Source organism: Dendronephthya gigantea, unplaced genomic scaffold (genome assembly GCF_004324835.1).
Source record: "Dendronephthya gigantea isolate DGI-Jeju-01 unplaced genomic scaffold, DenGig_1.0 000072F, whole genome shotgun sequence".
NCBI classification, from domain to species: Eukaryota; Metazoa; Cnidaria; class Anthozoa; order Malacalcyonacea; family Nephtheidae; genus Dendronephthya; species Dendronephthya gigantea.
Genome location: NW_021163082.1, coordinates 534,439 through 549,235, shown reverse-complemented (window position 1 = coordinate 549,235; position 14,797 = coordinate 534,439). Strand labels below are relative to the sequence as shown.

At 38.7% G+C, this 14,797-nt stretch overlaps 1 protein-coding gene across 1 annotated transcript in view; it reads left to right on the top strand.

The window, feature by feature from the left end:
* The window catches only part of LOC114531487, a 349,117-nt gene that overhangs the window by 207,502 nt on the left and 126,818 nt on the right, over positions 1–14,797 (top strand). The window contains exons 72-82 of the mRNA XM_028553090.1: positions 591–911; positions 1,257–1,385; positions 1,593–1,709; positions 2,054–2,176; positions 3,284–3,613; positions 3,965–4,087; positions 4,615–4,737; positions 5,572–5,694; positions 5,862–6,191; positions 11,666–12,061; positions 13,812–13,934. Coding sequence (XP_028408891.1) covers positions 591–911; positions 1,257–1,385; positions 1,593–1,709; positions 2,054–2,176; positions 3,284–3,613; positions 3,965–4,087; positions 4,615–4,737; positions 5,572–5,694; positions 5,862–6,191; positions 11,666–12,061; positions 13,812–13,934 — 2,238 coding nt within the window. The remainder of the gene's footprint in view (positions 1–590; positions 912–1,256; positions 1,386–1,592; positions 1,710–2,053; positions 2,177–3,283; positions 3,614–3,964; positions 4,088–4,614; positions 4,738–5,571; positions 5,695–5,861; positions 6,192–11,665; positions 12,062–13,811; positions 13,935–14,797) is intronic.

The window sequence follows — 14,797 nt, the reverse complement described above, 5'->3', positions numbered from 1 at the left end:
GTATGTAAGTAATATTTAAAAGAAACAAAAAATAACATTACACATTTCAACTCATTTTGTGAACAGGCTAAAATTTAATAAGGAATAATCGAGTATTTTTTACATGCTTTAAAGCCTTTAGTTTTTGTTTTATTTTATATTATAAATTATACATATTATAAACTTCATTTATCATGTTAGCCTCAACAGCCAGTAGTTCGCTGCATGCTTTCCATGAAAAATTTAAGCTAAACTATTTACAATGAATAAGAATATAAGGTACGGGAAAGAAGGAAGAGCAGTATGAAGATAACGATCAAGTTTCAACCCATTCTTTCGTCTCAAAATCGATTTTAAAGAAATTATGGTTCAGCATTAATTTTTATATAATGCATTATAATTGAAGCACCTCTGTTTCTAAGTTTGTACATAATATTTCTTTCATAGTTCAGATGATTTCGTAGTTCAGCCTGCTTCAAGAGGTCGCTAATTTAAACTTTTAGGCAATTCAAATGACCAATGGCCTTTTCTTTTTTTTCCATTGAAAGCTGGTGATAAAAGCCTCACTGAATTACGTAATCTCGCTTAACTTCTTTACCATAACACCCTAGGGAAAGTTATCAGGTTACAAGGACCATTTAGTTCAAATGGTACTGGTCGTGTGGAGGTATTCCATAATGGACAATGGGGAACAGTTTGTGATGACCGTTGGAATATCGAAGATGCTCGAGTTGCGTGTCGTCAACTTGGTTATAGCAATGCTCTCAGAGCTCTTCGCGGTGGCCAAGTTTTACGTGGGTCTGGACAAATATGGTTAACCAATCTTAATTGCGCTGGAAATGAGGACAGTCTGTCCAGTTGTCCGCATGACGCATGGGGGAACCATTTCTGCAGCCATTGGGAAGATGCTGGAGTTATATGTTTATTAAGAGGTAAAAACACCTGATGAAATATTCTCTGACAAACGAAGACGTCTGGAAAAGATATTTATGTCTACGATGTTCCTATCTTTTTGAAAATTTACATATTCCACGAAAAGAAAATTAGATGACATTTCGGGTTTTGCTGTACGTAGCAGTAAGTGGCATAAATATGGCGTGATATAAAGTAGGTTCCAAAAACTGATGAGTTGAAATATGGTTTGTGTTGGCTAACTTCTTATATTATAAAAACATATAAAAGTTTATGGTGGCCTCTATACTATAGTTAAGTGTTTAAATGTAGTAGACTAAGATAGTTTTTTATTATACATTTTAAGATTCTATGTTTTTATACAGGTGTTGATTACTGCTCTCCAGGATTGAATAATTGTCACGAACACGCTCGTTGTAATAAGCTGAAAACTGCTGCCAGGTTTTCATGCTCATGTAAGCCAGGCTTTCACGGAGACGGGACTCGTTGCTATGGTGAGTGATCTGTACACGTCAAGGTCTGGTACATCTTTAACATACTAAACATTATTACCGTTTCATGTTGTAATAAAGGTCTTCATTAACTATAATTATAATTGGGGAGCAAAAGCCAGGCCCCGCGAGGCCCTTCTTCTACACCAGGGAGGTTCTACAATATATCTCTTGCTTTGATCAGTCAATTCGACATTAACTTTTCCGTAGATGATAATGAATGTCCATCCATTACCTGTGGTTCAAATTCTCGATGCATTAATTCTATTGGATCTTTTCAATGCTCCTGCAATAGTGGATACACTAGAAACGGGACTATTTGCCAAGGTATGAACTCACAAGTGTCCTAAAATATAATTGGAGATGTCCAAAGACTTTTCCAAAGATTAATATTAATGTGCTTTCTTGGAGAAAACGAACTCGAGTCGTATAATATATAGTTTGTGTTCTCTTTGAAATCACTCCAAATCATCAGCCCTAAATAACGAGAGTGAGTGTCATACGTCTAATTGTTTCATAACAATAGAAGGTGAAACAACAGCCGTTTTATTTTTGCTATTCACCGTATATTCACCGAGCTCAGATACGGTAGGCTCTTGACCAATCATGCAGGTAAGAATAGGTCATATACCGTGAACTATGTTATATAACGTTTTGCACTATTTCTTTAGATATAGATGAATGTTCTCTTTCAACTCACAACTGTCTTCCCACTTTGAACTGCACCAACACTGTTGGATCTTATCTATGTACTTGTGACGATCAACAATCCGGAAATGGCAAAAACTGCAAAGGTAAGTTAAACAAATCTAAACTGATAGTATTTAATACTCCAAAAATTTCAAACCCATTCTCATGTCTTCACCACATTCTATACTGTATGTTAGAAGTGAATTTTTTGTTTGTTGGTTGCATTATCCGCTGTTTTGCATTTCTGTTCGAATTTCTAAAGGTAAAAATAAATGAGAATAATACCCCAGTGATCATAGTTTTTGATATGGATTTTAAACCAGAAAGTTGAAATCTTCTGGCGTCTGTTGTTCGAAAGATAATTTCCCTAAAAATGGGTTACAGCAGGGTTTCCGAAATTTCTCATGTTATGAATTTCTTTGAACATAAACTCATTCTCTTATTCATTTAGAAATATAGTGAACTGAAATGGTGATAAATATTCCGATAGCTCAGGATAACGATTCAATATATAAACAAAGCGTTTGTTTCCATCACCGACTGCAACCCTGCTTTAAACGATAGATAAACCAAAGACTTCGTGACTGAACATGCATTTTACACATTCAATACCCAGCTACATTTAAATTAAACTATTTTCATGAAAATATCTTAGGTCATTTGTTTTGTTTTCCATTTTAAACGTATCCTGTTATCCACTGTTTTAACGTGCATAAGCATTGCAGCCGGGTAGGGTTATTTCGAACAAATAACGGGGAATACCATGCTCCAGGCCGCCCGTACCATGGGTGCTTTCCCGGGGGCATGGTACTCACTCGAATACAACGCTTTTAAATACACCGCTCGTTCCGAGTCTGTGATTCACAGCAACTATGGCGGAATCCACAAGTCAATACTTTTACGGACCTTTGAAGCTAGTGTATGTTTGGCTATTCTTTTTCGGTATAGTATATCACTTACGTTATAGACCCTACGCTTGGGGGATTCAGTGAAATATTTGCTTCAGTAATGATAGTTTGCTGAATCCCCTCACTCGAGGTCTCTAAGTGATACGTAATAATGTAACGTTATATCCGTCACTTTGTCATGCAAGGACAGAGATGAACTGCATTTTGAGATTGCATCTGCATCAAACAAACTGCTTTCTTTGCAAATCAATATCACGTTTCAGGAATGATCGCAATTATGATTACCGTTACTCTCATTATTAGTAGGTAATTCCAAAAGCGTCAGACTACAAGGACCATACAGTTTAAAAGGTCTTGGACGTGTTGAAGTACTCCATAATGGAACATGGGGAACAATTTGTGACGACAATTGGGATATAAAGGATGCCAAGGTTGTATGCCGTGAGCTTGGCTATCTCAATTCTCTCAGAGCTATTCCAGGGAGTGAAACTGTTTCTGGTTCTGGACCGATATGGTTAGACGGAGTTGAATGTAATGGCCGGGAAAAAAATCTGTCAAGTTGTTCTCATCCGAACTGGGGAGTCAATGACTGTACCCACAATAACGATGCTGGAGTCGAATGTACTTTGGAAGGTAAAAAGACAATAGAAACAATAATTATTACATCACGTTTCAAGGACTATAATTCCTTTCGCACATAAACCCGATGATAACACTTATTTTAATTTCTTTGAAAACACCCTGTAGATCAAGGTAATGGTGTAATATTATACACTAAATGCATGTATGCTCCCGAAGGAAATAGTGAGTTTTGTTTTCCGAAGAGTCTTAAAGTTTTCCGATACGAAGTGAAAGTCATATCCCTCATTTCAAATAACGCAGACTATATATCTTCAGTTGATAAATTATTTTGTATTAAGTTTGAAATTAGTTTAGAAACAGCATTGTCTATATTGTCCTAACAAATTTCCTCTCTCACTTTAGATATCGATGAATGTTTCACAGGGATGCACAATTGTGACGGAAATTCTCGATGTAAAAGAACTTTTGGGGGACATATATGTTTATGTAATCAAGGTTATACAAGAGAACATGGAACTTGTACTGGTGAGTTCTTAAACGCTAATCTTCTTCCTTTTTCAATTTTCATTAACGTATTCTACTTCACCTTTTCAGAATAGTACTTTTGTACTTTCATTCTATTTTTCTCATCAAATCAGTTTGGACTTTCATTTATTATACTTTTACGATCTTATATACCTGATATTTTATTTCCCAGCTTTCATTTTAAAATAGCGAAATGTAAACCAAGCGCATATGGTGCATATTGACATTGACAGATCATGTAATCTGCAGCTGCATCGGTGAAAATGTTTTGGGTACTTTAGTTATAAAATTTAGTATTTCATTGTCTTTTTGTAAAGATCTTTTTAACGCAGAAGAATTATTCATTTTTTTAACTTTCACGAAACAAAATGCATACAGTTTCAGTATATAACCATTATTGGCAACTTATGCAAGTATTCAAAATACGAGTAAGTCTGATGTTATAGGTATGAACATGTGCCAAATACCAAAGTAACCTTCAACGCTCTCTGTATTCTAAATTTAACTAATAACTGATTGAATCCCAGATATCGACGAGTGCTCAACTCTTAACAACAACTGTGATTTGAAAGCTTCCTGCATTAACACGATTGGTTCTTTTTGGTGCACATGTAATGTGGGATACACTGGAAATGGAATAGTGTGTGAAGGTACATAATCATCCTTAGAATAATTGTTTTACTGATTATCATATAATCATTTATTGCATAATTATCACTGATTATCATGTAATCATTCTAAGTATAATTATTCAAATTCTGACCACTGATTGGTCTAGTAATCTCCGATTAATACACGGGAATCACGAAAAATATCAAAGAGATGTAATAAACTTTTTGGTAAATGTACATATTAAACTTTGTTAAACAAAATGCAAAATTTACCCATTTACCGGTTCCAAATACGAAAACACTCAAAAAATGCTTCAAAATCGTAGATTTTTTACAATCCGAAGGCATTATTTACAATCAATTCACAATACGAATAATTTTTTCGTATATTTTCACCCTCATCCAAATAAATGATAATATTTGAAAAAAAACGCTGACGTGGACCAATGCAATTGTTTTTAATCTAGCCAATTGCGAACGGTGGCTAGTTACCTGTTTTAACTCGTCTTATAGTTTTTTTATAGAGTTTTAACTCGGCTCACGCATGCGCGACGCCCAACGTCCATGAAATAATGGCGGACAACTTTGATTTCGCAATTGCATTCCCGAGTTATAACATTAGACGTCTTAAACACCTTCCTAAGTTTTATGTTACGCCTTGACTGGTCTTTGCAGGCAAATATTTTGATTTGATTTTCTTTTTGTCATTATGAAAACAGAAATTGTTGATGAAATTTTACTGTGGCTCCCTACAATTTTAGGAATATTGAAAACTTGTTATTTAGATTTAAAATTTTGGCTGTAGATTTCTTGCTAACGCAAAAGAAATTTTCCAGATATATTAACAAACATTCTATTTATTCCAACATTCAGATATAGATGAATGTGCTTTGTCTGCTCACAATTGTCTACAAAGTTCAAATTGTAGCAACACTGACGGATCTTATCTATGCACATGCGATGATCAACATGCTGGAAATGGATCAACTTGCCAAGGTAGGTAAAGAATTGCGATTATTTTGTTGAATTACAAATTTTACCGATCAATATAATTAAAAAAGGTAGTAGATAATATTTACAATTCCAAGTTATTTACAATATGTTGATAAAAATATAATTAGAAAATATTGTTTTTTTAACAACAATTTTTCTCTTTTTCACAGTTCAGTCAGGAAACATTAGGTTACAAGGTCCATCAAGTTTAAAAGGTGTTGGACGTGTTGAAGTTTTCCGCAATGGGACCTGGGGGACAGTCTGTGATGACGGTTGGGATTTTAAAGATGCCAGGGTTGCATGTCGGGAACTTGGTTATCTGAATGCCGTTAGAGCTCTTCAAGGCAAACATGTTTCATCAGGATCCGGTCAGGTATGGCTGAACAAGGTTGGCTGTACTGGTGAAGAGCCAGATCTGAATAGCTGTGCGCATCAATTGGCGCTAGGAGACCGTTACTGCGGCCATTCCAGAGATGCTGGAGTAGAATGTATTACAACAGGTAAATATATTATATCACAAATACTCGCTTTTTAAGCAATCACTTCACACATACTTCCAGCAATGAAAGTTTATTCTAAAATGTAATTAATTTTCTTGTAGCTCTTTTGTTGCATTAGTAAAAATAATTTGCACTTGTAACTATTCAATTGTAACTCGTAACTAATCAACTGATTTGCCGGACATTTAAGTGCAGTACATTTAACTCAAGCTATCATATTCAACTGTTAATGTGCTAAGGAAGTTTGAAACACTTTTTAAATTTTAACTGTTTTTTTAACTCGGTTACCTTTAAACTTAATTTGAAATAACTTCTTCATTCCATTTCAAGTTATACTTCAAAATACTCGGCTCAATTTAACAATGCAATATCTCTTTATTCACTCCAAAATACAGTGTTTAAAAGTAAACTATTAACATAACATCAAGTAACTAAATGTCTAACATAACACCGCTGGCTGAACCTTGGGCTTTGTCTTTTTCATTCACTCCTCGTCCAAGATGGCTGGTTCAGAAAATCCTACAGACGAAATTCAAGCAATCCAAGTTAATCCTGCGGACGACGTAAGTATCGTTGAACCATCTTCGGCGAAATCGATGGTTGAGACACTTGTGGCTGACCAAACCGTTCTTGCCACTCTTTCACAAGCAATTTTAGCCAAAATTCAGCCAAGATTGTCAGAGCACATTTTCGGACAAAATACATACGAAGAAAATGTCGCAGCGCCTATGGGCCAGCCGGCAAATAATCTCACCGGAGTGTCATTGGACCAAACGGTGCAGAGAAATAACAAGAGAAAATTCTCAGATACAGTCGACCTCACACAGTCGCAGAACGATGATCATACTCCGCCTGATCAAGGCGAACTGGACGGCACCTTTGCTAGTGCTGTAAGTTCACGTTGGGAAGCAAGCGAAGAACTTGACGCTTTGCTTAACATTATGCTCAAACCATTGCCCCGTTTTGATCGCCGGGCAATCATTCGTGAATTCCCCAGACCCGTTAGTGAATGCAGCATGGACTCCAAGTCTAGATAGTTATCTACCATCTATGATCAGCGGTGTTAAAACGTCAGACACGGCGACCAGAGAAACGCAAGACAAGGTTCTTGACATTTTGGGCCCGTTGTGCACATTATATGAGAACATTAATCTCCTACATGAATCATCTACCGAAGATAACATTACCTTGGATAAAGCCTCAGTTTCTGCAATGTTTAATTGTATAAAGAAAGCTATCCTTCTAGTGGGGGATACCTCTGCTCAATTGTCAGCAAAACGCCGGGAACAGGTTTTAACCAAACTTAACCCGTATCTCACATCACTGGGCAAAGAAGATTTCCCTGAGGCGGGAAAGGAGTTATTTGGTCAGGGGTTTGAATCCAGACTCAAGCTCCGCACAGAGACAGCCAACACTGTCGCTCAGGCGAAGAAAGCGGGACGACCGTTTTTTCCAAGGGCTGCCCCCCAGCGATTTCAAGGGCGTTTCCGGGGTGGCAGAAGTCAGACACGCCCAAGCTTCTTTCATTCAATGCGAGGGAACCAATTCCCACCCAACAACTTCAGAGGTCGAGGCAGAGCACACACATTCAGTTCCCCTCGACAGTTCCACCAAAAACAGTAACACCACAACGCCCACGTCATTTGCCACCAGGTATGTTTCAAAATCTTATAAGTTTTTGCAACCAACCAGTAGCAGGTCGGCTAAAATATTTTTTAAAGGCATGGCAGCAAATAACAAGCGACCCTTGGGTCCTGCAAGTAGCCCAGGGCTACCAAATACAATTCACTTCCAATCCTGTCCAAATGAAATTCCCCATAACTGGTCATATTCCTCAGGAGGATCAACTCTTGATAGACCAGGAAGTTCAGGACCTGCTAACAAAACAGGCAGTTCATTATATTTCAGACAGCACAGTGAACAATATGGGGTTTGTCAGTTCCCTGTTTGTAGTGCCCAAAAAGGGGGGGGGCACAGGCCAGTTATAAACCTAAAGCCCCTAAACAATTTTATACCTTACGAGCATTTCAAAATGGAATCAATACATATGTTAAAGGACCTGCTAAGAAAAGGAGATTATTTAGTGAAAATAGACTTGAAGGATGCATACCTGACAGTACCTGTCTGGAGGGACCACCAGAAGTACCTCCGCTTTCTTTGGAGGGACTCACTTCTGGAGTTTGCATGCCTTCCATTCGGCCTTGCAAGTGCCCCACGGGTGTTCACAAAGCTTATGAAACCAGTTCTGTCAGTTTTACGTCAGAGGGGCATTCGACTCATAGCTTATCTGGACGACTTTCTCATAATGGCAGAATGCATGCAACTTACCCTACAGCATGCAGCGACAACACTCAATCTTTTGGAGGGACTTGGGTTTGTGGTAAACTACCCAAAGTCGCAATTAATTCCATCCCAACAGATCGAGTTTCTGGGGTTCTTAGTAAATTCGGCCAGCATGAGTTTGAGTCTCCCAAAGGACAAAATAAAGAAGGTCCTTCAAAACTGTCAACAACTCTTAAACAACCCTGTAACCTCAGTGCGGGAATTGTCAAAATTCCTGGGCCTACTATCTTCGTCAATTCAGGCAGTATTTCCGGCCCCACTGCATTATCGATACCTCCAGCAAGCCAAGAATTCGGTTCTGAAAAGACAGAAATCTTACGAAGCTCTGGTCAACCTAGATTCAGAGGCCCTTCAGGAGGTCCAGTGGTGGAAGAACAATCTTGTTGCATGGAACGGGAAGGCCCTGCTCCAACAATCAACAGATTTAACAATAGAAACCGATGCTTCCCTCCAGGGGTGGGGGGCCCATTGCCAAGGAGTGTCAACAGGGGGGAGGTGGTCGCTACAGGAGAGCAGTCTCCACATAAATTGCCTAGAACTCCTAGCAGGATCCTTAGCAGTCAAATGCTTTACCAAATCCAGGGCATCAGCCCAGGTACTCCTGCTAATGGACAATGTCACAGCGGTGACCTATATAAACAAGATGGGGGGCACTCACTCTCGCCTTCTGTCTCAACTAGCCAAGAACCTGTGGGACTGGTGTCTCAGTCACAATGTGCTACTTTCAGCCCAATATATTCCAGGAATAGAGAATGTACAGGCCGACCGAGAGTCGAGGATTTTCCTAGACTCCAGCGATTGGAAACTGAACCAAACTGTTTTCAACAGCCTGTATCAGAGGTGGGGACCTCTGGACATCGACCTTTTCGCATCCCGCCTGACATTCCAGTTGGACCATTATGTGAGCTGGAGACCAGACCCTTCGGCAGTGCATACGGATGCGTTCACCCTCAACTGGGCGACATTTCGGGGCTATGCATTCCCCCCATTTGCGATGATCGGTCGGTGTCTACATCAAATCCAGAGCCAGAAAGTAGAACACCTTGTGCTAGTGGCACCAGTTTGGCCAACCCAAGCTTGGTACCCCCTCTTACTGGAACTGTGCATAGACTTCCCTCTTCTTCTACCGAATCAGGGAGATCTGTTAACCCAGAGGGGCAACAACCACCCTTTGGATCAACTCCAGCTAGCTGGGTGGCTACTATCAACAGTGGCTACCAAACAGGAGGAATTTCGGATCAAACTAGAAAAATTCTCTTGGCGGCTTGGAGAAAAAACACCACTAGCTCTTATTCCTCTGCATGGAACAAGTGGAGTAGCTGGTGTGCTGAAAGGGTCACTATCAATCCCCTTTCACCATCTATCAATGACATCTTAGATTTTTTCACAACACAGTTCCACGAAGGGAGGGAGTATCGGTCTATTAATGTTTACCGGTCTGCGCTCTCCGCATGTTTACCTCTAATAGATGGCCACAAAGTGGGTTCCCATCCTTTGGTTACCCAGTTACTAAAAGGGGTGTATAACCTTCGTCCACCCCAGCCACGCTACACTCAAACATGGCCAGTCATTAAGCTAGTACAGTACATCAGCTCGTTGGGACCTAATGACCAACTCTCTGTCAAAATATTAACCTACAAACTAGTAGGCCTGCTAGCCCTAACTGCTCCCGATAGAGCTTCGGGGCTTGCAGCCAGGGATTTACGGTTCAGGTACATGCACCCCGAAGGCGTTGAATTTAAACTACCTGACCTAACGAAAAATACAAAATCGGGCGAAAGCTTAAAATGTTGCTTTCATGCCAGTTTTCCCGATAATGACCTTTTATGTGTATGCAAATGTCTCGTTGAATATGAGAATCGTACAGCAGCATGGAGATCAACTGACTCATCTAAACCCAACAAGTTGTTGCTGTCTTACATTTATCCTCACAAAGCAGTTACCTCTGCAACTGTAGCAAGGTGGTTGAAAGAACTCCTACATCTAGCCGGTGTTGATACTAATACTTTTAAGGGACATTCCTTTCGCGGGGCTGTCACTACCGAAGCAGCTAAACAAGGCTTTTCGATAGCCGAGATTTTGCAATTTGCAGACTGGTCTCAACAAAATACTTTTATCAAATTCTATTATCGCCCACAGTTTAATACCGCTCCAGCTAGGGCTGTCTTGTCAGCTAACACATAAAGGGCTTTGAACATGCATTGTTAAATTGAGCCGAGTATTTTGAAGTATAATTGTAGATTATACAAGGGCTGCTTGCAGCCTGAAGTGTAATATTAATTATACGAGAAATACGAGGCGAGATTTAACAATGCAATCCCACCCTTATATCCCACCCTTCTATGTTGCATTGTTATTTTGTTATTTTCAGTTACGTCGTTCATTCCAAAGACAAAGCCCAAGGTTCAGCCAGCGGTGTTATGTTAGACATTTAGTTACTTGATGTTATGTTAATAGTTTACTTTTAAACACTGTATTTTGGAGTGAATAAAGAGATATTGCATTGTTAAATCTCGCCTCGTATTTCTCGTATAATTAATATTACACTTCAGGCTGCAAGCAGCCCTTGTATAATCTACAATTATTTTAAACGAAATTGCATGATTAATGACTTCAAAGAATTGTCATACATTTGTCAGCACTTTTCCGTAATTGACCGGCGTTAGCGGCTGCAAAACAGAGAAATTCTGAATGAAAAGGCACCAGTAAAATGCTCAAGAGAAAATTTAATTGCTTTTGGAATTAATAAGACGTCTCCAGACAGTTTAGGTAAAGTAATTAATTCAACATTTCTTTTTGTTTCTGTCAAATGCGTGACAGGCTACTAATATGAATTCATGCATTTCTTGTTTTTTTCATGTGCAAATACTATTAATACTTACGCCATATAATAAACTTTTTATTAACCTCGCTTGCTCGGTCTTTACCAAGAAATGTCGGACCGAGGTCTTTTTGAACCGACTTCGTGCTCATTTAACTATAAGAAGTTATTAAATCTCTCCATTTACCCGTTCAAATAACACGCTGAAGAAGCTTCAAAATGGTAGATTTTTTAACCATGCATTTGAATCGAAATTGGGTGATTGAATCACCACATCCAAAACCACCGCAAAATTTCTTTTTTTGTTTAGCTACCGGCTACAATACGTACATTATTGGCTCAGACACCCACGGATATTTGCACCGTTATACATACCAAAATGTCGATTTTGTTGGATTTGCAAAAACCCGTCAAACTGCCCATTTTCGTTTCATAAACGGAAACGTTCTTCAGGAATTGAAAACTGGGAAATGTCTTCACACCCCAAAGTCATGGAGGATGGTTATTCTCACTCACGATTGTGATGGACCAAATGCAAGACCAAGGTGGTTTTACAATTCTACCACGAGACAATTAAAAGCTTTTTCAATGAATAATTTTGCTGGTTTGTGTCTGACTTCTTGGCCATTTGCCGGTCCAATTAACCTGCACGCTTTCGCTGGTTTGTCACATTGTCACATAAGAAGCAAGAATTCACTGAAATTAGGTGAGTTTTAAGAATATTTTATCATATAACAAATCGAAAACATTGTTTATAAATTATTTTATTCTTAAAAATTGTCGAGGGCGATCGACACGCCAATGTCATTCACCATTTGAACATTAAAATTAATTCAGGTATACAAAACATAAATATTCACCGTAGTCAACGCATATTACACGCTGTTTGAAGCCTCTGGTTTGAAGCTGTAGGGTACATTTTGAACTTCGCATCTCTCCTGAATGGGTCTTTATACACTATATATAGTGCTTATAGTGATTACATTCAAAATCTTTGCAAGTGACCAGATTGTAACGCACGCCACTGGATTGCTTTTTTATCAACTTCCTATGAACTTCCTAGTAACGCCACGGGATTGCTTATTTTATTAAGGTCCTATAAACTATCATAATTATTTACTCCTGGTGGTTCTTTTTCTACTTGCAACAAACACAATGTGAGTCAATTATATTTACAACAATAATTTATTCCTTAACTTTCAAGGAACGAGAATCAACGTTTCTATAACATTTGGACCTTAAGAAATAATATATCTCCACAATGCCTTGTCCTCAACTTTAACTGCTTTTGTTTGTTTCTTCTCTTTTTGCAATAATATAATATTTAGGCACTGCCCTTACGAAGAATGCTATACGCATTTCTCTCTCGTGGTTGATTGTGCTCAAGCTTCATACGCTTGGCTAGGGAAAGCGCTAAAACTGCAAATCATTTCCCCTACGCTATACAGTGAGTGCGTTGTAGCACGATATGGTTTGTGGCCGACACCTTGTTACGGCTTTGGGGGATAAGTTGTGGATTTCCTTACTCATCTTTGTAATTTTTTTGCTGGTCATTCATGTAAGTCTGAAGAGAATGCTATACGGTTATATTAAAAATATATTATATAAATTGTTATAAAATGAAATAATGGCTAGACGTAATACCTCTCCCCTTGAAAAAAGAACGTTTGGGAACTTTCTTTTTTATAGTTCAGTTCATTTGACGTTATGGCCGTCAAAGGCAATCCGCTATGGTATTGTCTTGGCATTTGATATGCACTATGTTGATGTTATACTCTGAGTATTAGACTCCACCGCAACAGGCGCTTATTCTTGTTCTTGAGCTTGTGGAAAGACTAGTTGGTTGTGATCGCTGAACACAATAAACGGGTGTTGGTAGAGGAGACATATAGGATACGTAATTAAAGTGTTGAAGGACCATTATATATAAAGGCGGCGCGTTCTTTTTCCACAGTTGAGTAATTTCGTTGGTTATTGTTGAATTAACTTACGGGGGAAGTAACACACAGGATGATCGATCCCATCCTGGTCTTCCTGAAGTAACACTGCACCAGCTGCGGCGACACTCGCATCGACAGCTAATTTAAATGAAAGGATAAAATCGGGTGCAGACCGGGGCTTCTTTAAACATTTCCTTGAGCTGTTCGAAGGCAACCTGGTAGTAGCCTGCCATGCCAAGGAAACGCATTACACGTTTCTACTACGTTGTTGCTCGGGGAAATTCTGCGATGGCTATGATCTTTGCGTCGACAGGCTTGACTTGACCTTGCCCGACGACGTGTCCCAAGTAGGTTACATGGCCACTTTCAAACTCGTTTTTCTGTAAACATAGCGAACCGTGCTTCGCTCCAAAGCTCAAAAACGCGTGAACGCGTGTTCCTTGTTCAATAGGAAAAAACAACGGCAAACATCAAAATCAATTAAATTTATTAAAGTTTAAATTATTCTTTTCCTAGATATCGATGAATGCTTTTTGAAAATGGACAACTGCGACAAAAATTCCAGGTGTATTAACACTGTTGGTGGTTTTTCATGCGAGTGTAATCCAGGTTATACTGGAAGTGGCATTAATTGCACTGGTTAGTCGAAAGTTATTTAAATTAATCAATAACAAAGTAATGAACCAACATCGGGGTTATATATCCGCTACCGGGTTATGTTCCTCTGGACACTATCTGCTAGCGCAGAGACTAAATAAAAGTACGATACAACTTATTTATATGTTAGTGTCCAGGTTTATGCAAAAAATTGTTCCTTTTTCATCACGTGTCTATTTTATTTTGGCTAAATTGGCCAATGGCATTCGTCTTGCTATAACCTCCTCAGCCTTGACTTGAAAAATATGTAATAATCGTATAGATTATAATCTCTATGCTCACGCCATGGAGGTCTTCTACATTATGCGCATTTTCTAACTATCATGTTACCATCCCTATGCTTAACTAATTTCGTTTAACCGAGGCGAGGGGCATAATATAAGGGGCTAGTATAACATGTAATATTCGTTTGTATTGTATACTCAATATAACACGGCTGCGAGTGTTGTGAACAACTTGTGAAATAAATTTGTGATAAATAAGATTTGAATAAATGTGACCTTCCACGGGAAAACATACGTTAACGCTATTTCGTTCGTTCGAAAATATCGTTCGTTATCCGTTCGTTTGCCGTTCAAACGCTTGAAGCGTTCGTTGAAACGATTTTCGAGATCGTTCATCGTTCGAAATTGCCCGTTCGAACGCTTAGGAAAAAACGTTTGAAAATTGGTCCGAAAGCGTTCAACCGTTTGATTTACTGTTCGTTGAAACGTTTGCCGGAATTTCGTTCAATCGCATTGGATTTGGTTCAACATATTAGATTAAACATTTGCAATGCTACAACTTTGTAGAAGAAGCGCAGAATGTGCTACACAGAAATACTCCCAGAAACGTATTCAGTTCCT